Source organism: Onychostoma macrolepis, chromosome 13 (assembly GCF_012432095.1).
Source record: "Onychostoma macrolepis isolate SWU-2019 chromosome 13, ASM1243209v1, whole genome shotgun sequence".
NCBI lineage: Eukaryota > Metazoa > Chordata > Actinopteri > Cypriniformes > Cyprinidae > Onychostoma > Onychostoma macrolepis.
Window position 1 is genome coordinate 18,103,737 of NC_081167.1, and position 24,720 is coordinate 18,128,456.

General features: G+C 35.0%; 2 protein-coding genes across 8 annotated transcripts in view; both read right to left on the reverse strand.

Moving 5' to 3' along the window:
- smap1 (small ArfGAP 1) overlaps nt 1-8,367 on the reverse strand; it is a 122,947-nt gene extending 114,580 nt beyond the window's left edge. The window contains exon 1 of one of the 6 annotated variants that reach the window (XM_058796445.1): nt 7,953-8,367. In XM_058796445.1, coding sequence (XP_058652428.1) covers nt 7,953-8,070 — 118 coding nt within the window. In that variant the 5' untranslated portion in view covers nt 8,071-8,367. The remainder of the gene's footprint in view (nt 1-7,952) is intronic. The other 5 variants (XM_058796444.1, XM_058796449.1, XM_058796448.1 and 2 more) reach the window with 5 other exon arrangements.
- Nucleotides 8,368-9,959: 1,592 nt separating this feature from the next.
- On the reverse strand, nt 9,960-17,852 carry tlx1 (T cell leukemia homeobox 1). Of its 2 annotated transcripts, none has more exons than XM_058796453.1 (4): nt 16,649-17,852; nt 15,270-15,471; nt 10,300-14,161; nt 9,960-10,091 (listed from the first exon to the last, which is right to left on the reverse strand). In XM_058796453.1, exons 1-3 carry the CDS (start codon nt 17,115-17,117, stop codon nt 13,951-13,953), a joined length of 882 nt encoding a protein of 293 aa, XP_058652436.1. In that variant the 5' UTR covers nt 17,118-17,852; the 3' UTR covers nt 9,960-10,091; nt 10,300-13,950. The 2 variants fall into 2 exon arrangements, with proteins under 2 accessions (XP_058652436.1, XP_058652435.1); XM_058796452.1 differs by having other exon boundaries at nt 15,270-15,507; nt 16,649-17,850.
- Between the last annotated feature and the right edge of the window lie 6,868 nt (nt 17,853-24,720).

Below are 24,720 nucleotides of genomic sequence, written 5' to 3' on the forward strand. Positions count from 1 at the left end.
ATTGATGTGTGGTTTGTTATGATCGGACAATATTTGGCCTAGATACAACTATTTGAAAATCTGGAATCTGAGGGTGCAAAAAAAATCTAAATATTGAGAAAATCGCCTTTAAAGTTGTCCAAATGAAGTTCTTAGCAATACATATTACTAATCAAAAATTCAGTTGTGATACATTTACAGTAAGAAATTTATAAAATATCTTCATGGAACATGATCTTTACTTAATATCCTAATGATTTTTGGCATAAAGAAAAAAAAAAAATATATATATATATATATATATATATATATATATATATATATATATATATATATATATATATATATATATATATATATATATATATATATATATATATATATATATATATATATTTTGACCCATACAATGTATTTTTGCTATTGCTACAAATATACCCCAGCGACTTAAGACTGCTTTTGTGGTCCAGGGTCACATGTGTGCGTACGCTGTACATTTAGTGAGTGTATGTGTGTGTGTATGTGTATGTGTATGTGTATGTGTGTGTGTATGTATGTGTATGTGTGTATGTGTATGTGTATGTGTATGTGTATGTGTATGTATGTGTATGTGTATATGTATATGTATATATATATATATATATATATATATATATATATATATATATATATATATATATATATATATACACACACACACACACACACACACACACACACACATACATACATTTAAGAAAAATTGTGTTTATATATTAAATATATTTATGTATAATATAAAATAAGAATATAAATATTATATATACACACACGTGCGTAAATATTTTTTTGAAATATATACTCTTATGTGTATTTATATATACATAAATATACAGTACACAAACATATCTAAACAAAAACTTTTATTTTGGATGTGATTAATTGTTTGACAGCACTAATCAAATCTAATCTGATATTTGAGATACTGACAAAAGATATAATGAATGATATTACCATAAAGAATAGCAAATCGTTGAATAGACATTACAAAAAGTGTCTTTAGAAGTAATTGCACTGCCATTCAAAAGTTTGAGTTTGACAAGTTTTTATAAAATGTTTTTGAATGTCTCATATTCTCAACAAGGCTGCATTTATTTAATCCAAAAAAAATACAGTAAAACAGTGATAATGTGAAATATTATAGATCTTATGTACATTTTTATGCTGTTTTTGGTGCTCAAGAAAATAAAAATTATTAATTTCTTTCAAAACAAATCTCTCTTACTTAAAGGGGTCATCAGATGGAAAATTCACTTCCATGTTGATGAACTGAAATATATGTTGGCAGTGTGTACACAACCACCCTATAATGATAGAAATCCAGTGACCCAGTTGATTTTTTTTTTAAATGCCCATAAATCATAACCCCATTCTCAAAACAAGCCGTTCACGTTTTTAAATAACTGTTTTGTATGTGAATATATAGTACAACATAATTGATTGACGTGATCAAAGCTGAATTTTCAGCATCATTACTCCAGTCTTCAGCGTCACATGATCCTTCAGAAATCATTCTAATATGCTGATTTGCTGCTCAGAGTATTCAGTTTTCCTTCCTTTTTGTCTTTATCTAAATCACATGCCTGATTCAGGAATGGCCAAAAATATTTTTTATTTTACTAACTTGTTCATTTGAACTTAAATTGTGCTTTGTTGATATAATATCTGCTAGAATGTTAAAAATGTTCAGTGTTAAATAAATATTTTTATTAATAAATAAAAGTCTTACTTGCCCAAACTTGCAGTAGAAAACTTTTGTAACATGTCTTTACTGTCATGTTTATAGATTGAATGCTTCCTCACTGAATAAAATTATTAATCTCTTTCAAAACTGTTCCCAAACAGTAGTGTGTAAACAACCTATTAAAGTACACTTTGGTATTGGGCATAAATTTAAAATTACTCAAATGACACGATGTTAATTATATAACTGCATATACATTTTTACTGAAAAAGCCAAAATTAAGTTAATTCAAGGATATTACTCTGGCAGATGTCTACATTACAAGTCTATTTAGAAATAAATATTGTTTGATTTATTGTCGTCATCGATAAATATAAGCCTATCACTGGCCTAACAGTCCACAGCAAAAGGCTGAATGATGTTTTTGGCCACCGTTCAAGATCCTCTAGCTGTTTTTGAAAGCAAGAACACATGCAGTGTGAATGGCTCCTTACTCGTTCTCAGTAAGTGTGCTTTGGCAAGCTGTGTTACCTGTAGTAGCGGCTGGGACTCAATCAAATGGGCAAAAACGTGAATAAAGGTCTTCAAGGCTGATTCGCACAGATGCTAGGAAAATCCCTCACTATGAAATTTATGTACGAGTCATTAGTTGCACTTTTTTACATAAATGAATCACATTAATATGTCAGCCATAATATTTGTACTCTCCGGCTGTTCAAATTTACGCTCTGTGTTAATCATAACAACTTCAGGAGGATATAATGACCAAAACACACACGAAGATGCTTGCTGACGCAGGATTTCAGCAGTTCTTATCTCTGTGAGTGACAGTGTGAAAAGGAGGAACAGGAGGAAGTACCAGAGCACATTTCCAGTCTGTCCTTGTGGCGTGTGCGTGTGCAAGAGGAAGTAAGGGATGGGGAACCTATCAAATAGACGCATCTCTCAACACTCCAGTTGCCAGACACAATGCAAAACCAACACAGTGCGCACACACATACACTTCTATCAGCACTTAAATCAGGAAAGACACACACACACACACACACACACACACACAATAGTACTCTCTGCTGTCTTCTGTCTTGAGGCCTGCAGTTATGATCGGATCATTACTCATTACTAGAACTGCCCAGAGGCATTCCCAGAATCTGTGCCCACAGAGTTTTACAAAAAGCTCATGTGAGCAGACTCACTGTCTGTAGCTAAGTAGATATAATGTGTATACATTGCTTTCCATTGGCTGATTTGACTATGGCAATCTGTGGGATTTTATGCATCTAATCACAAAATCTGACCGATAATGATTGCTGATCACCATTAACAGTATCTCTAATTGTGAGGTGGCTAAAATACGACTCCGATCTGGGCACCTACTAATCACACCACCCACTATATCAGCTTAACTACTGGTGTAAGACGCAATGATTGGAGTCTGCCTTTTACCCAGGATGCACAGCAGAGCAAGATTCAATGTAGAGAGGGACAAAAAACTATTTAACTGCAAAATGGGCAAAACTAACAGTAATTATTTATTAATAATATTATTATTACTAAATAATAATAATAAACAGTGTTATCATTAAGTAAAATATTAATAATTTCCTTTAATTGGAATAAAGTTGAAAAAATAAAAAATAAATAAATAACAATATATACATTATATATATATATAAGATTAAAAACCTTGTTGCCTTTGTGAATAATTGAAATAAGTTTAGATTTAAGTATTAAAACTATTAAAATTACAATTAAAAATAACTAAAAACTGACATAAACAAAATTAAAATTCCTCAGTTCAACCATTCAGACTGCAGTGAACGTTTAGGCCTGAAATGTTTTTACTATTGCATAGCATAAGAAGAAGAAGAAGATTTTATTAAAATACAGTAAGTATAAATACAAAATATTAAAATAAATTATTATAAAATAAATGTTACTTTTGTAAAATTAAGTTCAGTCAAAGTTAACGCAGTTAACACTGCAGTATCTCACTTTTAAAAAATGAACAAATTAAAGCAGGTTATATTGACCCTATGAATTAACCATAGTGCCAGCCCGAGTTGCCAGGTCCACGTTTTTTTACCCATTATTCCCCTTCCATCCAGTAATCACAAAGCGCTTTGTTACTTATGATAAGAAACAGAGTCTCCGCTCTTGAATTCTGTCCATCTTATCGCAACATTCAAATGACAAATGCCTTTTTGACGCTCTTAAAAGTGGCGTGACAAAACCCTGTGTTATATAAAAAAAAATAGCAGTTGTATATAATAGTTTGGGCTCTGTTGTTAATTGTACCCTTTAAATGTACCAAATGAGAAGGTAATATATTATTTTATATATAAATAATTATTAGGGTTGCAAAGGGGGGAATTTTCCAAGATTTCGTTTTTTTTTTTTTTGCAACCCTAACTATTATTATTATTATTATTATTATTATTATTATAAAACACTTGGGTAAATGGAAAGTGAAGAATAAATATGTAAATGTAATTACTAATTGTCATTCTACCAATTAAAAAAAAAAAAAAAAAAACACTCTATACCTTCTGACAATCTGAGCAGCCAATAAGGTGTATGATGCATGACCTCACTGACAACAGCCTTTGTCCCACAGCACTAAAGTAGGTGACCTGTCGAAAAATAGGGCCTGTTCTTATCACCAGACAACAGGCATGTCACAGTCTGTGTGTGTGACACACAAGTGCCCTGAGCTCCAAAGACGGGTATATCTAATGCTCTACAGCTGGAGCAAACCATTTCACTCAGTGTAAATAAGCAAACTCAGGTTACGACACTCAGGCTAACACACAAAGCAAATACGGCCTTAAACATAGGTTGGCCTGGTTTCGTTTTCCAGTGATGTTCTGCATGTCGGGTGACAGCGGGCATAGTGGCATCAGGCAGTGAGAGAGCAGCACGGCAGAAAGTAAATAAAAGCCTCTGGACACGCTGTGCTCAGCCATGTCTGAACGATCCCTACTATTCTGTCACATCTAATCACATCCATCGGCTAGATCCAGCAGCTCCTGCGGTGCCACACTTGCCCCATCTCTTCTACTACACTACTTGGCAGAGCAGAAGTTCATGGCAGTTTCTCAATGCTACACAACAAGTCAAGCCATGGGGACACAAAATGAGATACTCTGGAAAAGCCAAAAAAGTTGGAAGACCAAAAGTTAGGTTAGGAATGAAATGAAGGTAAATGATAAAAATCGGCCACAATCACAAAGCAGCAGAATAGGGTTATGAGTCCTGTGTTTGAGTCAATAATATGGTTGTTGTTGTTTTTCTTTTTTACAGGAGTGACAACCACATTCTGTTATAACCAAACTCACACCAAAATTTTCTGGACTTACAGTAATATTTTTGGCAAAGCCCTGCTGTGAGAACAGAACTTGAGGCAGAGCGGCTCTCTGTCCTATACATATTAGTGTGTTTAGCATGTCTTCATGCAAGGTTTCGGTAACTTACAGAGATGCAGAAATGAGCTGCGTCTGCGTGTCATCTGAAGGTTTAGATCCAGTCTCTGTCCTCCACCGGAGCTGCTCCAGACAGTTCTGTGGTCTGAGCATAACTAAAGTACTCTGCTCATTACAGAGGTATAAAAAGCTGTGGTCGGTTAATTAAGATTTAAAGGATGAAACTGTGCCTCAATTGAACTTTTGTCACGTGAAGTGTGATAAGACTTTGCAGTTTTGGATGGCGTTATCTTTGGACGTGGGCAATGGTGACAGGTGATAGTCACAAACAGAATACAGGCTTGACTTCAGCTGCACATTCATAAAGTCAGTACTCAGTCCTCTACTGCAAGTGCTGTGTGAACAGGACATTTAAAACTTCTATAACATCTATAAGTAAATGTGAGTGTAGCCATATTCATTTTTTGGTGAACTATCCCTTTAAATTGGCCTAAGTTTCATGAAACAATCATGAATCAGCATTTGCAATCCATTTTACACCAGAAATGTGCCTATTTCTGAATAAAACTGAATATTTAAAGAGGCAAAAAATTACTTGAAGGATGATTTTACCCATTAGCCGGTAATCAGATGTTTAAAAGAGGGCATTTCACAGAATCAATGTAAAACCCAACAGCCTGCATGTTATTACATTTTGATGAAAAAAATTTACAGACAAAATTTTCCCCCTAAATTATGTGTGCTGATGATTTAGTGCACAATAACACCTAGAAATTATATTAAAGGGATAGTTCACCAAAAACATTAAACTTGTATGATGTATCATTCTTCTGTGAGAAATAGGCCCTAAAAGATGTTTTTTGAGAAATATCTCCCAATTTGTGTGCTTATGCACTATCCGCATTATGTGAGTAATGTGTTCACACTTAAAATTCCAAAAAGATAAATACCCAGATCATGTACTTAATATAAACTTCACACACCAGATAGAGTACCTTGTGCATAGAGTACAGTGCGTCATTAGGAACATACAATGGAAATCAAAGGTCACCAATACTCTTGATTACCAACATTCTTCAAAATAAATCTCTTGTAATGTTTCGCAAAAGAAACAGGTTTGAAACAACATGAGGTAGAGTAAAGGATGACAGAATTTTCATTTTTGGGTGTAAAGAAAGTAAATGAGTTTTTTGATTTCATGGTGACTATAACATTCTCTAAAGCTGTCATTCATAAGCTAATGAAACTGCAAAACTCCACCCATCAGCATCGGCATTATGTAAGAGAGAGAAAGACAGAGGCAGAAAGAGGTCAGGCAATATGAGCAGTGAGGTGTGGCTGCACTTAAGACACCGGAGAGCTCAGAGTGGAAGAAACTGGACGAAAGCTGAGCGGGGAGCTTGAGAAGGTACTGGCCTGCAACATCACCGCAGAGCTCAGGACTGCCTTAACATTCTCACATGCTCTCTACGGAGAAAATGGACTTTGATGGGAAGACAGAAGAGGGATTATAACAGAATTTAAAGCAAACATCTGGGAACAAATTATGAGTTTGTAACAGGCCACCTGTGAGCTTGCATCAGGATCTGTTGGTAAGATTATAGCTGGCAAATAGCAATGTCACGGCCACTAAGGCCAAAAATGGATATGCACCATGCAACCAAGAGGAAATGAGAATGCATTTTGCTCTCAATGCTCAGATCAAATACAGCTGCACACAACTACACTAAAGTGAACTGCTTGCAACATTTACAACGAGATATGAAAGTTGCAAATTAAACGGAAGTAGCAAATCATCTTTTCTTCTGTATTGTGGCTTACATCCAAGTGTAATGGATTAACGAAACAAAACAAAACAAAAAATTGTAGGGCGGCACTTGGTTCTATGCATCAGCTGTTGATTCACTGGAAGATCGAGTTATGACATTCTGATTAAACATCAGGAGGACAAAACATTTTCAAATAATGAATCATGCACAGATTAACTGTTCACAATAAAATCTATAACATGCATTTAGAAAATAAATGGCGAAATTTACACTTCGTCTTTAAAATCTGACCATCATTTTAATCCTCCTCAACATTCTTTACATATTAATTCTCATATTACAAAACATAACCTTCCCTGAGCGCACCAAAACACTATACTGATACATTACTACCCCCCCCCAAAAAACACAACAAAACAAAACAAAACAGAGAGACCAGTTACAGTCAGCCAGTTACAATCTGAAGAAAAGATATTGGTAGAAACTCCTTTCACTTGCTTAATGGTAGAGTATCACTTCTAGCTGCATAGTCCCTGTGGACACATAATAGGGTATTATATACACTGTTTCAGGATGAACCATTATAAAACAGGTGGATACGTGGAACAAAGGTATCACAGCGTTCATCCGTAGCATCATTAAAAAGCAGGTACACATATATAGGTTATTCTCGCCTGTATAATATCTTACACAATGAAACACTACGGTGACAGTCTCAGACCTGCTGATCAGTTCAACTCCACACTGGTTTTCCATTCATGCATTAATAATGGTTTTGGTCAAGGACACATGGCTGAATAGTGACTCGCCGGATATCAAAGCACAGTGAGCTGTCAACCTAAACAGGGTCTGTGTATCGTTCATTTCAAACGTGATCAAATACGCTGTCTAAATAGGTTTTTGACACCCATTAACGGCTTTCCTCCCGGTGACTCAGGACCGTGAGCCATAAGAAACCTGAACAGCCCTGTGTGTAACGAGACTCCTGCCGCGTACAGGTGATCAAAACATCCCACGCGAGGGTTTAAGAGTAGCGGAGGAGATTTTAGATCATCTCACCTTTGGCTTCGCAGTCGGCGCAGTACTTGTTATCATCCTCTCTCAGCATTTTGGACAGAATGGCCTGATGCTGCTCGTTCAGTTTCTGAGCCTTTTCCCTCTCCGATCGCGTCGTCATCTCGGCCCGATTTCTGTCAGCGCTTCTGGATAAAATCACCTGTCTTTGCCCCTGATTCACTCTGTTCAATTGTAGCGTTGTAAATGGAAGACCATCCCCTGTGAAATGAAGCTATGGTGGGCTCGCGGCAACGGAGCGGCGGCTGGGTTGAGACAGAGCGGCGGAATATGGCCGATTGGAGGAACTGGCCGGAAGCGGAAACGGAGACGAGGAAGGTACTGTGAGCCGATTAAAATAGAATTAATCAATACGGTGAAGTGGGAACTGGGAGAACGTATAATCAAATTTAAGTGGTATTTTATTTTTATATCGATTTAAAAGTCAGACCTATGCTTTCTGAATTGCAAATATAAGAGGGCAATGTGACTTTTGCGTCATTGCTGACGTATGTATGCGTTGGTAGGTTGGTCAACCGGTTTGACGCGAAATATGATGTTTAAATCATATCTTAAGTTACTTCGAATGTTGTCATTGGCCAAATGTTTAAATCCCGCTAAACAGACTAGTTTAGACTAAAGCTAGCCTACTTTAAAAAATGGTTGACATTAAAAGCTACATTTGCGAAAGTAGCCTATAATGTCTAAATGTTAAATCGTGATGATAAACTTTTAAATAATTAAATTATTAAAAAATTATTTTAAACTAAAATTTTAAACCATGCAAAGTTTTAGCCACTTATATTAAATAAACAACAAAATCTAAACAAAATGTATCAAATACAAAATAAATACTATGAGAAAAACTAAGAAATATTATGTCAGAATTATGATACTGTTCAGCAATGTATGACTTATTTATTACATGTGCCTTCTGGATTTATAATATTCTGCAAGACATCAGCCAAAATACCATTGTTTGTTCAGTTTTGTTGTCTTTGTAGAGTTAATATAGTAAAACCATGGTAAATGTTCATTTAAATGCTGAATGCGTTTCCTGAAGGCAACTATGGTCAAGTACCATCATTGCCAATATAATTCAATGAAACTAACGACCATAGTTAGCTAATGATGGTTTTGGGAAACGCACTCCTGGCTGTCTCTCCCAGCCTTGCTGATGTGCCCTGATAATACATTTAACCTCTCCTTAAAAGCTGATATGTTAGTGCTTATCTGTAACTATCCATGTGCAGATACATAGGAAAACTTTTGCAGTAATAAGTTCTTTTTTTTCACAAAATTAAATTCATTTACATGATCACAAACACATGTCCTTGTGACAAAACTTTCTGAAAAAAAAATATATATATATATATATTGTGTTGAATATGTTTATTCTTTGAAGAGATATTTCAGGCCTTGCAAACATTTGTGTTACACACTTTCAAAGAGAATAAAAACATTAGATTGCCAAAAGTGGATTCTTTTCAAAATGTCCATTAAAGGCTGAACAGAACCGTTCAAGCAGTTCAAACTACTTTTACACAAACCATTCATTCTACATAGTAGGCCCATACAATCAGGAAACGAGTACACATTTCTGGTCCAGAAATTCTCCTTTTGTATCTGTATGCAGAAGTATTAATCACATTCAAATCTTAAAATAAATAAATCTGGATATTTTTAACAGGGCAAACTAAAAATCAATACAACGTCCCTTCCTCTCCCAGTCGCCATATCGTGTAGGTTCAGGACCTCTGGGACCACCTTTCTCCTTAGTTTCTGGATTCACATCATCTGGAAATCCTGTTAAAGAAGAAATTAAATATTATTCCATTTTATGTCATATCAATTATATAAACTTAAAATACATTTAATTAGTCATTTATTTATTTATTTATTCTGAGCTATGTGTGATGTGTGTCTATCCTTTCGATAGATACCCTCTGACCTTTTATGTAACTTATTGTACAAATAATTTAACTGTATAACAGAAATGACGTGTGTTCTTACGTTCTAAAACATCTTTAGATTTTGACTGGGTTTCGTCCATGTCAAAGCGTCCTTGGGGCGTTTTCGCTTTCTTTAGCGGTTCTTTATCTTTGGTCACACCACCAGATGCATATCCCGCTGTCCTATGACATGCTGCAGAGGAGAGCAGCGAGACACTTTAACAAATCCGTCGCAAATTGACATGTATTTCCTAAAACCCAACCACGATTCTCAATAATCAGTATAAAGGAAGTTTAGGTAATATGCATATTAATATGACATTAGTGCAAATCAATGCATGTTGTGCAAGCATGTCAATGAACAATTAAAACCCAATCAAAGGTATTCTGGTTGCACTCACCAGTATAAGTCGACTCTAAAAACAATCCACTCTTTACAAAACCTCTAGTCGTAGTGCAGCAAACACGTAAAAGAGACATTTTGCATGGACGCTGTACTGATCTGTTGTGAACCTTTATCTTGTCGCAGCAGAAAATTACACAACTGAAGAACGTTTTGACGATTGAAAATGACGATGCATGCGTCATCATTTAGGGACACAAAATTCACTCGAGAGGATCGCGGCGGCGCTACAGAAGTGCAGAACCGAATGTTACGTGCATACTATCCATTCTAAATTCTATGTGACATTAGTAATGTTCAATACTATTTAGGGCAGATAGGGTGGATAGTATGCACATTGGGACGCAGGGTGTGTGTAGCCTATCTGCTTTGCATGCAACTTTTTAAAGCGAACAGATGAGAAACACTGTGAAAACCAGTTATAAAATACTACAGAATAATAGTTAGATTTCCTGTGAGACATAAGCGGTAAAATAATAGGCTAATTTCACAGAACTCAGAAAATTAGGCTACACAATTACTGTTTTTGATTGGTACCATGCAAATGCTATTAAAATGACAAGCTGAAAAAACATGATATATTAGGCATGACGGCATAAACAACTATATAGACAATTTATTATTAAAGTAAATTTATTTGATGGAATGTGACGTGGTTTTTCTTAAGTGTATTGAAATACAAAAAGAAAACAGAAACTCTTCATCATGCAATGCTTTGAATCTGCAATAGGCCTACAGTTTTGATAGACATAAATTTTATTACATGCGCTCGCAAAAAAAAAAAAAAAAGAAAGAAAAAAAAAGAAAACTAATCACTATTCGAATGTCTTGTCTATTTTATTCGCATATTATTAATATATGTCCAACATTATAAAATGTGTCAAATAGGCTACAATATGAAAATATAGGCTACGTGAGTCAAAACGCACCCTAATGTAAATAATAATAATGATAATAGGCCTAACAATAGGCTATTAACCTAATAATAAAGCAACAATTGGAAAATGCGAAAAGTGCACTTTATTTCCAAAATATTTCACACTATAGAGTTAGCGTAGCCTTATTATTGTCAGGGCCAAAGATGGTAAAATATCTTCTGAAAATTGTAGGATATCCCTCACATTAATAGCATGGCCTATAGCACTGTGGGAAATACTGCCATACTAATGATAGGGCCTATGCAACTATCGCGGAGTTACGTTATTTAAAAAAATTATAATGTTTTAAAGACACTATGTATGTTATAGCCTTTGATGCAGGAAAGTAGACCTTCGTAAAATCAACCTTTTCGTCTCGTGTCATTATTTGGAGCTCATCTCGGAGAAGATGGCGCCATTTACCCACGTTCGTGTGCGTTAGTAGCTAGTTTCTGACCTAAATGACTTCCATCTCTTAACATTCTGGAAAGTTTTAAACGACACTTATGTAACACATTATACGATTTCGGAAGAGATGATGAAATTTAAACCACCTTCCGATGCAGTTTTGGAGAGCCTAGGCTTCTGGTTATTTTCAGGAACACCATCACATCTGCACATAGTTATCATAAACACACTTTTGCACTCTCCAATAGAAAAGGGGAAAAAAAAACATCCATTTATCATGCAACCAAAACTGTCATTCACTTGAGTAGAGATATCTGGGATCTAGCCACAATGACAAAACCTGCGAGGTGTTGCTATGTTCAACAAAAAGCGCTAAACAAATAGAACATGACCCAGTCTGAGACATGACCACAGATATTTAATCATTCATATCAAGCTATAATAAAATATATTTTATAGGTCACTCCGACATCACCGAGGAAAGTGAAGGATAAATAAAAAATGTCGTAATCACATATAGGCTATTTCAAGTAAACGAATAATAAACACATCAGTGCTACCAAGTTGATCTGCCTTTTGATAAACTGTTGGTTGTGTCAAATGAAAATTCAGACAAAAAAAAAAAAAAAAAGTATAGACTTGAGTAGGCCTACAGGTGTTACGGAGCATTGATAAGTTATTTCGTCTTTGTCTAAAAAACACATTTTGGGGGTCACTGCTTCTGAGGGCTCCCGACAACATTTAGCCTAAGTGTAATAGAAAAGTTAAAATTTACAAATAATGTCAAAAGAAGTAGGCCTACATATTTGCTAACGAATAATCTTTTTGGAACGTCAACAACATATTTCTGCATAACAAGTGCTGTAGTCCTAATTTATATCACGCCTCTGAAAAATGACTAACACAAGAATGAAGAATTAAAATCGTTCATGAAGGCCCATTTTTCCTGTAGAATAGCCTATATTTTAATTCACAGGACTATTTTTGCTGCAAGTGTTCACAAACGTGCAAAATACAATCCCTCCAAGTAAAACGATAGGCTATCGAAAAAATCCATTGGTAGCCTAACACTTCATAAAAAAACTTTGTTAATAATCATAATGTAATGCTCATCAGCTTATTAGTTGAATTCAGTTAAAACAGTAAATTTGTTAGAATAAAGCTTTGATTAGCAATAGCATGATACACCCATAGCCTATTTTTTCGTCTGGCTACTTAACGAGGTTACGAAAGTTCGTTCATTTTACCGGCGATTAGCAAAAGTGCACAAGAACACGCTTTACACTCTATCCGCCGCCTTTTCATCAATTATAGGCTAGTTTTTTTAATTTTTAATTTATTTGTTTATTATATTTTTTTACCCAGAATCGCCTATTTAAAACTATTAAAAATATGTTTTACTTTCAAATGAGATATTTCAATTTAAATTAATTTTTGCAAGTACCCACATGAGTAGCTTAACTATAATTTTGTCAGTGGTTTAAGTAGCCTAAGTTAACACAACACTTCTAGTGCCTGCTCACTGAGGGAATCGCGGCTGTAAGCTGTCAGATGGTCTGCGAGTTTAATCACCGTCATTTTGGCAAGGAGGTCCTCAAGCATATATAAGATTTCATTTTCACTTGTTTGCGGGTTAAAGAGGTGCAAGCTTCTCATGGTCGTATTTTTTCACCCTGCATGTGTCTAATCCTGACAATGACAAGGATATTAATTATAACGAGGCTCACAGTATTTCCACGCACGACAGAGAGGTGGCGTTTTGCTTTAGATATTCAACAATTTAAGCAGTGGACTGCTTGGTGACAGCAATCCGGTGTGTCCTTACGATTTAGGCTATTTAGCATATAGGCTAATTCTGGGCACTATTTGATAGCCTATGTGACGATTTTTTTTAAATAGTAGGTCTGCTTAAATTAATAGCCCGTAATTCTATAGCCGACGAATATTCGTCCGTTCGTTTTGTTTGTTAATATTTTATTTGTAATATTTTGTGACTTATTAGGCTAATGAAAGTTATTATAAAGTGTTACCACAAACGTTGGGCTATTGGAAGTATACAAAATAAAATTAATGTTTGATATGCAAACGAAACACGACAGTCTTTTATGTTTACATTTTGTTGAAATCAAAATGATCAAATCAATAAAACAATAGGCCTATTCTGCACGACTGTAACGGAGAGCAGCGAATATTCTCTTAGCTGTTTTATACAAGCTGTATATTAGGTACAAATGAAGACTGAGTTTACGTTAAAGTAAAATCAAGAAAGTTATGTGATGCTGAGATATTCCTCTGTGCATCGATCGCACGTCCATAAAAGTCTCTTAATCAGTGTTGGGAACGCTACTGATTTTTGCCGTGTTCTCAGTCCAGGGCTGGAGGTTCTGAAGTGCGAATAGAGAGCTGTTGTGTAGGCAGATTGGGTCCGGAGTAACAGGTTGGTTTATAGTCTTTTGAAAAGCTTCTTGCTGAAGTTGCATAAGGATTCGGTTCGCTTGCTGTCGCTCGGCTTCTCTCTCCTCTGCTGTCTGCCGCCTGCATGGATTTGGATCATATAGAGTCATTTAGTCGGTGATTTCAGTCATGATTTCTAACAGCCGTTTTAGTGAGTGGTTGACTAAATTTAATCAAAAAATACAAGCCGGTGATCCTAATACCAAAGAATACAAAATTACTATTTTGGCATAACTGGCAGGCTATAATTACTTAATAACGTGGATTTTCAAAAGATTTGACACACCTTACATCGTGATGTCAATCGAACACTTGTTTCATAAACGTTCCATTATTTTTGATTTTGTCATTAATTTGGAATTCACTCAGATTAGGTACGTGGAAATCTTATGGTTTAAAATTGCGGCTACGTTCCATTATTTCATTATCTTAAAGTTTGAAAATGAAGCAGATTATATATATATATATATATATATATATATAGGCTATAGGCAAATTATTATAGCTACATTTAATTCAATATAAATTAAATTTCAGGTTCTCAGATCAGTGATGTAGCCAAATCACAATCATTTTAATTTATTTTTCATAAATGTCCGTGCACTTCAATTGTTGTGATTGTGATCAATAATTTTGGCAGCGTATATGAACGTCATCACATCATGTATCCTGCTTGTACAGCATGTAATTAACCTTCTAACACAACTAAGACTTCAGGGAAACATTTGTTGCAGTAACAGAACATAATTTATGTCGATTTCTAAAAACTCGATACTGGCCCATCAGTGCCTGCTGAAATGACTTTAGGTCTGCTCCAATTCAGTTCCAGGCCTAGCAGAATGTATAATAAAATAGTAAAAGCTGGAATAAAAAAAGACATTGGCAGAAGTCCATAATTAAAAATATAACCTGTTTACACTGCCAAGAAGCAGGCCACAGTCAACCAATATTGGTCATTCCAAACTAAATGGAGTCAGTTAAACATATATTGATACGGATTGAATTATAGGCTACTGAGTGCACTGCATGAACAGGCCTTCCAAAGCACGATATGGAATGCATTATGGAACTGACCTAACTGACCTCATAGAGGTCTTTAAAACAAAATACTCAACTGGGTTTAGTGGTGAGACGAAAAAGAATGCATTGCGTGTGAGTGTAAAAGCATGATTAGATCACAAAAGCTCACCTCCATTTCGTTCTTCTGTTCTGGAACCATGTTTTGACCTGCGCATCAGTCATTTTAAGTGCTTTCGCTAAGGCTGCTCTCTCAGCTGACGCCAGATACTTCTGACGGTGGAAGCGTTTCTCCAGCTCGCAGATCTGGAGGCGCGTGAACGACGTCCGGGGCTTCTTCTTCTTCGGAGGCGTTCGGTTCTGGTACGGGTGACCTATACGGCGTGTTACAGTGAACGGTGAGAGGGCCACTAGATTGAGAGACAGAGTGAAAGCAAGCGGAAGAAATCAGAAAAACGACAGAGCCAAGCAGTGTGAAACAATTGAGACTTCCAGAGATGAAAGATGACTTTTGTCCTTTGAAAAAACATGCAACAATCACGAAATATATCGAATAAGTTCAGCCAAGCAAGTAAATAGACAGGAATTTGTATAGGCTATTTGAGGGAGAGAGAAAAAATACTTTTTTTTTTATTTTTTTTTTTAGCATTTTCTTATTACGACGACTGTGTGAAATGTAATAAATAAATAAACACACACACACTGTAAAAATGTTTTGTCAGGTAACAAGAAAAGTGCCTCGTATGGTAACATCTAAATTAAGTGATTAATTAGAAAATATTATTTGGACTGAGTCAACCTGATTACATCTGGTTACATCGGTGAAATCAATTTTTAAGGGTCAAATCAATAGCTCATAAGGTAACAGCAGCACATTTTTACCTTTTATCGTTTGTAATTCCTTTAAATAATAATGCTAAAACAGTAATGAGCGTGTGGAACATTTACAGACGTAATAAATCAACATTGAAGTTCTCATGTGTCATTAATTAAATATAAAACAGACAATCATAAACTCCGTAATTGTTTACACTCCACAGAAAAACATTTGTATGGATATTAATTTTTAAGCTACTTTTCTTTGCCTACGATACATTTGTAGTGATTGTTATTGTGTATAGAAACGTTCATGTTATTAATTCGCGAGACCAGTTTAATTCTGTTTCTGCCAACGTTATAGAAACAACTTAAAATCTAAACTTCAATTTTAAGATGTTTTTATAACGTTGGCAGAAACAAAATTTAAAAAACTATTTAATGGAGTGGCTTTAACAGTGAAGCCCTTGTGAATTTATTTTAGTTCGTGGATTTTAAAAAGTAATAAAAATTTAAAAAGTGTAATTGCTGCCTAAAAATTGTAAGTAGAATCAAAATTGTGACAAAGTTACAACCTACAATAAATCCTTGCAGTTTTTCGACCGCTTTGATCACTGAATTACTGATAAGATTACAACACGATGAAAACATTTTTACAGTGCAATTTCTAATAAGAACGCAGATTCAAATAAAGCATAGAAATACCACTGCAAAGTTCCGAGAGATTTCTATTACCTGTAAATCTGTCTTTGGTATATCTCCTGTTACTCTCCATCCATGGAAACGTTAATCCCGTGAGATTGTTAATGGTGCCCATGCTTCCCATACTTGGCACCGTGGCAGCGCTGGTGGGAATGGACGAGTGAACGCTGCTCAGCGGCCGGTGCGCTGGAACCCGGATCACTCCCGAAGAATTAAGGCAATTCCCATTAACATTCGTGCCCAAGTTCATGTTGTACGAGCCGTTGAGGGAGCCAACGCTGCACGAGTTTCCATTGTATCCAGCCGAGTTATTGACATTGTAGTTGCCAGTCATGGTATTATAGGCTGTGCTGACTATGCAGCCCAAACCGTAGTCCAGGTCCTGCATTCTGGGGTTGGAGATCATGCAGCTCCCCTGGTCTGCATTGTTAAGAATCTGATCGATCCCAAAACTGATGGTGTCTGCGTGCGTCTGGTGGAGATGCGCTCCCATATGATCCATGGTGTGGAGAGGCGCGCGCGCTCCTGCGAGCCTACAGGATCCTCCACGTCACCCAGTTATCATACAGCAACTAAAACGCAGTTTAGTCCAGACTTGTCGTTATCTGATAGAATTGACTGCATGTGTGAGAAGGACTGAACTACAGACGATTGTCTTTTTTACTGCCTCCCTTTACCCTTATAGCTATAGCCTGCCGGATGGAGCCACGGGAACATCAATCAAAATGCCAAAGAGGCTGGGTAAAATTAAGACTCCAATTCTGGGGTGAGAGACCCAATTGGCTAAAGAAACCACGACGAGTCTGTTCAATGAAAAGCACTGGAATTCCCTTCTCAGCAGGGCAACTCAAAGAGATGATTTATTAAACCAAACACCAACGGTTTTTCAAAACAACACAAAAGTGACCATTTCAATTACATCATTAACTTGGCTTTGCAGTCTCTGATGCTGAGATATTTTCTCGTTGGATATTTTTGATCATGCGAAGATGAGGCAGTGATTTCGAGGTCAAGTCTTTTTCACTCTTGTTAACAGTTCAATATTTCGCGACCATGAACTCAAATGAATTACAGTGGTTTGTCAATATTTTATGGTGCGAAAGATCAATCACACACAATATTTTTAAAAGCTGTAAACGATAGTAGGCTACATTTCATTGTGAAATTAATTCTGAATAAACCAATCATTTTTATCGGAATAATTGTATACTTCATCAAAAAGAGATGATTACTGATCACAACATGGGGAAATATGATGGAAATTCTAAATGTCTGTTTAAATGTTAAAATATGTATTTTAAATATGGTGAGTCACTATAATTCAAATTCATTTGGTAAGATACTTCGATCCTTTGCAGTGTGTTAACTTTTGTATTAATTATTCATTTTATTTTGTATGCATTAATCTATCTAAATAAAACCATAACAAAATAAATGTGCAATATTAGACGAAAAGCAAACACTTCCATGTTATCGATTTCCTTCTTGAAGAAAGTGGGTGGGGATTATTTAACGTAAGATGCATTAAAGTATTAATATTTGATGGGGCCCAGATTAATGCTGGCCAAATGACCAACATTAAAGTTTAATGAAGTGCAATGGTGTATATTTTCGCTAAAATTGACATTTTTGTTACAGTAATGTAGACTTAATTATAGCTTTTAAGATGTGCATGCGCTGAAGCTTAAAATACCTTGTACACTGCAACTGGTGGGTCTAAATGATTGTTTTCCCTTACAATTTAAACGAAAAAAGATGAAGCCAGTAGAATGTTAAGAGCTGGATTCAACTGGAACGATCAATTTATGTTTGATTATAGTATTATCAACCCACAAAAGTCCACTTCAAATGCGTCATTTATTGCGTGGCTATTGATACACTTCATTCCTCTAATGCAAATTAATGTGACGGAATTGAAATGTATTGATTGACATAGAATTTACATACAAAACCGTCTGTCACATTTGCCTTCTATTTTTTAAATTATGTAAATTTGAAAGAAATGTATGCCGTTTAATGTGCACAATTTGTTGGTACCAAAATAGTTTTCGCAGTAAACAAAGCACTATTTCTTTTTTTAATAATGCATTAATGATATGTATGGGAATTTATAATCACAGTTTTGTCATTTTGTCGTTTCCCCAAAACTGCTACTAGTTAACAACTTTAACTAGTTACCGCTATCGTTTATAGGCCTAGTTATTGAAATGTGTTACATTTTTAAGAAATGATGACTTCAATGTGAATTATATATATATATATATATATAAGTGTATTAGTGCATTAGTGTACCTGTGTAGTACTTGACATGTGATCCACTTCCATCAGCCGCATCTCTGAGCGCGTGCTGCTGACAGTTTCATGTACATCTACACTGAGGCAGCACTCTTATCAAACATGACAAGAATTTAGCCCCGCTTCATTTGCACGTAGCTAATTTTGATATATTCACAACTATAGCATCATTTTAAAAATGAAAACAAAAATGAGATTCAGATTTTTGATTTAGCTCACTGTCCGTCTGAAACAAATACATTACAGAGACAGACATTTAAGCTTCCTGTATGTTTTAGAGTTCATTTTTGAGATATGTTTGTTAAAGTTGATACCTTTAATGAATGCTCATTGATTTCAAAAGTATGTCATGCAGTCCTTATGATCTTGAATCTAAAAATGTAAATTAAAATGTAACATTTGTAGTCCTATACTGCCACAGAATTACAGTTCTCAGTTTTGTAATAAGGGAAATGGGCTTTTACTTTCGGAGGACAGAATGTTAGGTTCACTGTCTTTAACCTCTGAAAAAGATGGATGAACTTCTTAATGCATTATGTCAAAGGGGAAGGGACCGGGCATTTTTTTGGCCTGTATTGTTAAAAAGGAAATAAGAGAACAAGCACACATTTTAATTATACCAAAGGAAAAACTGTACAATACATAAAACTTTTAAGTATATCTAAAATATGCAAGCAACAAAAAAGCTTTCATTCTCCAAATATGGTTTCTATTTACCTTTCATATTAATATGATTTAAAATTATGGTATGAAGCAAAGATGGCTTCTCAATGGAGTGTGCAAGCTAAAGGCCTCTTTGGCCTCTTTTCAATTTTTAAGGTGCAGCACTAAGGTGAGAAAGAATATGTTTGCTGGAAGAATTAGTTTGGTGTTCAGAAGTGGAATGATGACCAAGCACCAGTTAACAAATGTCCAGATCAGTTGCTGAGGTGCTGAGGGACAGGACATCCATTAACTTGTTGTGTCTCCCATGCTAATGACTTGTTTTACTGGATAATGTGTCTGTCAAAACATAGTATGAACAATTCTTTGATAAATTGTCCATCGTTATAATATTTCTTACAGAATGCTTTTGCAATGAGAGATTAACTTGACTAATGTCAACCTGGTCGAATTAATCTGCAAGCGAATAAGGCAAATTAGTAAACTGGTTGTTTGCCACTAAGAAGTCAAAACAAGGCTATGACTCTTTTCAGGCATCTTTTATTATATAAGAACAATGTTCCTTAATGAGGTTATTAAATCATTATCACAGCTAATCAATACTAATGAAATTCCCTGCTGAACATGTATAGGATGTATATTATAAGCTCTGTTTGTAATGTAATATAATGCAATTTGTGTGTGCAATAACTTGGCAAAGCTGCATGTATCATTGAATATTCAGGTCAATTTAGCCACTGTGTTAGTATTATAACTTAAGTCTCAGTAGCCATTGCATCCATTCTCATGCTGTTGGAGAATTTTCACGCTCAATCTAATATAATGACACAAATTACAAAGTAGTAAATGTCGCCCCTCATAATGCTTATTGCCAGAGGCAGCTTGTGATGGCTATGCAGGACAGATCGCTCATAGGTTGAATTGGAGTACAGATTTATTTTCAGAGTCCCCACTCCCACTAACACATGGGAAGTCTCCATTTATACTCCAGGCACCATGTGGATTCACTCTGCGGTCTAATAGTGGACTTGACACCCATGACAGCGGAAGCTGCTCCTCCCCTGTAGCCACTGGATGGTGTGTCAGTTCTCTCAAGTGCGAGTGCATCCTGTCGCCTGTTTTATTTAGGGGAGGCGGGTGAAGCCGGCCTCACTTCCCTTTTCCATCCTGAACGCATGGAGCCCAGCTGGGACCTGTTTACTTCACAGAGATGGATGGACTCATCCCACCAGCTACTGGTCATTATGTGTGAGATCAACACTATTGCCTCCCCTCCCAAGCTCCACGGACCCAACAGAGAAAAAACTCTTCTCTAGAAGCCAGTATGTACTATTAGCTGTTAGATTGCCAAAGCAAATATCCATATATCCAGTAACTAAGGATATTATGATTATAAAAACATCAGACATCTCCCTCCTGTTTGTATTGAACTGTTTCATAAATCATTATTGCGTCAACAGATGAAAATGTGGCCTACTTAAAGGCATAGTTCACCAAAAAATTGGGATTTACTTGTTCTCATGTTGTTCTAAATCTCTATGACTTTCTTCATTCTGAAAAATGTCTAAATATTTTTTTATTATTTTTGTAGTTCCTATAATGAAAGTCAGTGGAGTCCAATGTTGTGTTGGACTCCACTGACTTTCATTATGATCTATAACATAGTCATACAACAAAATAGTCTACACTACTGATAAAAATGATTTTGTGGTGAAGTAAATACTACAGAAAAACAAATTATTTTTACAAATATTGTTTAAGTAAATATCAACGTCATGATCCCGTTGTTCCCATCATGCACTTGGGCATGAATAATTAATACGTTTTTTTGTTTTTTTTTAATGTTTTTGAGATGTATTTACACTGTTTTGTGGTTGCTTTTGTTGTTAGGTTAAGTAACTTGCTGTTTTGTGATATCTGGAGTTGATATCAAAATGACCCATTTATACTCAAACACTATTCGCTGATTGTCACCATCATTGTGTATCATGTGCCAAGTATTCAGATCTCTGTGTTCATTCAGTTAATAACTGTATTGAGTCAACATATTACCTTAAAATGAATAGTGAGCAGTCTACTTGCTTACATATGTGCTTGTAACTTAACCACATGCTTTATAGGCATTTTTTTTCAGTGCTATGTTGTTTGAGTAAAGCTTACAAACCGTGACTGAGTGAAATGTACTTGAGTATTGTAGGGTAAACTTAAAATAATTAAGTAGAAATTACTCATCAAACTACCTGGCCACGTTAAATTTACTTATTTCCTTTACTAATTTTAGATAAGTAGATTTTACTTAGTTCCATATTTAAATTTTACTTAAAAAATATGCATGCAAAAACTTAAAATAAAAATAAAGTAAATTTAACTTCTTATTTTTTCAGTGATATTTAGCATATATATATATATATATATATATATATATATATATATTTTTTTTTTTTTGGTGAATTATCCCTTTAAATAAATACAGTTTTATCTATCTATCTATCTATCTATCTATATATATATATATATATATATATATATATATATATATATAAAGACAATTAAACAAGAATGAATCATAGATAATAGGTGAAGAAAAAGCTGAATATGAGAAGAAAAACAAATGAGCATGAGAAAAGCAAGTGGGAAAAGAATAGATAATAATCCAGCAATTTTACAATAAGCAGAGAGCAGTCATTAATCAAAATTACATATTATATGTGACCTAATTTTTCTTTTTCATTATCTTCATTATATACCAAACACTGCAGCATCTACTCTGAATGCATAAAGAGATTTTCATACATATATTCATGATCACATTGCAGGAAAAGCCAGCAATATTTTTTCATTAAATCCTGACTATGATATCTACATATATATGTATCTAAATGTTGAACGATCAGGGAGTTATCCAAACAATGCCATTAATTTCCTTTATTATCAAGAGCCAGCACGCGGGGCAACCAGAGACATCATAATCTGTCATCACACGGTGCCTTCAACAGGTAGGCTGTTTTTGTGTTTATCTTTTCCTTCTTGTTCTCTCTCCCCTCGTCCCAATTATGCAGCTTGCTACACCATAACAAACAGGTCCATCAGCCCAAACCTACAAGCCAGAAACACAGCCACAGACTAGCTGGTGCCTGCACAGGCCTCGAGGGCTTCATCTCACACCTAATGATCTGCTTTGACGGACAGAGGCTGTGGGCCAGAGCTTAGCGTCTCCCTTGATACCTAACCCCCGCACAAACAGCAAGGTATGTGGCATCAGCTGATTCACTTATTTAAGACCGACATTGACCCTTTCTTCAAAATTCCTGTAAGAAACATAACATGTTGATATACTTTGCAGTATATTCTGTCTATCCAATGTCCTTACTATATCTTCATCACGCACAAAAGGAGGAGTAACTATTATGAACGTTTTTTTTATTTTTTCACCGTTTAATAGCAGACTATTAGACGTCTCAAAAGAAAACAGACTGAAATGCATATGAGACATTTATCTAAGCCTTACAGCGCGGCAGGACAGACATCACTCTCAGGGGTCAAAGGTCATCTCTAATTGGGCGGAGAAAAGAAAACAAGCACTCTTTCAGGGTGGTAGATCTAAGGAGGGCAATCACAACAACTCAAAACAGAGCGACTAAAACTTCAATAACTATTTCCATCATAGAGTACACCGTGAAGTCAATAAGGGAGAGTGGGGGTATCTGTAATGTTGTTGTTGTTTTTTTACATTTTCCTTCACAACTCACTCACTCTTATAGATATACCTGCCATCTTTTGATTTAAGAAACATTCATGTGTGTCAAAAATAACTGTATCGTTATTTTAACAGTACTCTGTGTCGGTTGTAGCAACATCAAAATAAAATGATTGTTTTTAATGTAAATATTTATTAATGTTAATGAATAGTTTTCTGCTTTATATAGTACCAGTTAACTGAGCTGTCGAGAAAGTGTTTAAAAGCAGTATTTAAACTAGAATTTATACGCAGAATCTACATTTTAATTATTTTTAAAAAAGTTCATCATCATCATCATCATCATCATCATTAAAGGTTGAATATTTAAAAAATGTATTGATGCAACCTTTATTTTAAAATTGTTGTAACTTCAAAGACATGTTGAAATCTTTTATGATACACAACCAGTGATAATGACTTTTAATCAACAGTCTAGATATAAAACACTAATATAAAGGCATCAAACTTTAAATAACAGAATAAAAATTCTGAAAAAAAAAGATTTTTATAGCTCAGTTTTTGTTTTTAATTTATTGAAACATTTAAGCAATTGCACTTTAAGCATTTAAGCATTTGTCTCATGTACACAGAGAACTTCAAAGAGCATGTGATGAGTAGGTTTCATCACACTGACCTAATTGTGAAATTTGTTACAAATACTATTGGTTTTTCCATCCCTTGTCACATATCTTAATTACTTCAGAAAAATATAATAATAAAAATATAATAATTAATTAATTAATTAAACAGATTTAATTATTATTATATAAATATTTATTTATTTTATTTAATATAAAAAATGTATTTATATTATATTATATGTACATTATATTTTATTTTTTTTAATTTATAAATTAAATTCAGTTCTTACCGTTGCTATATTTTTATATGCTGGTAAAATATTATCATATATGTTTTACTTTAACTCATGGTAAAAAGTTTCTCTTGAGAACACTCTACAGTTTGAGAGCTTTATCTCATTCATGTTCACTCCAGCGGACACAGGGGCTCAACCCTGTAGCACCAAAGCCATAAATATCAGTGAGCCAGCAGCTGAGCACATTATATTGATGACAGCATCCAAGCAAAATGGGAAGCTGTCGACGTGCACTAACTCGGGCCTTGTGGGATTCTGGAAAATCGTTCTTTCCCATCCCACAATCAACGTGTGGTGCTTTCTGAAACCCTGATCTTTTGCATTCAGCAGCTCAAACTCTCACATACCTCTGTGATTCTGTTTCCCGAATAATACGTGGTTCCAAAACCAGCAGGCATTCGTCTGGGAAACACATTTTTCTCTGCATACTGCAACCTTGGAAAAGAGAAAATACTGACATGATGAATTAGGTCTCATAAATTTCAATCTATAAGCAATACAGATGCATTCATCTTGCACTTGAACTTTTTG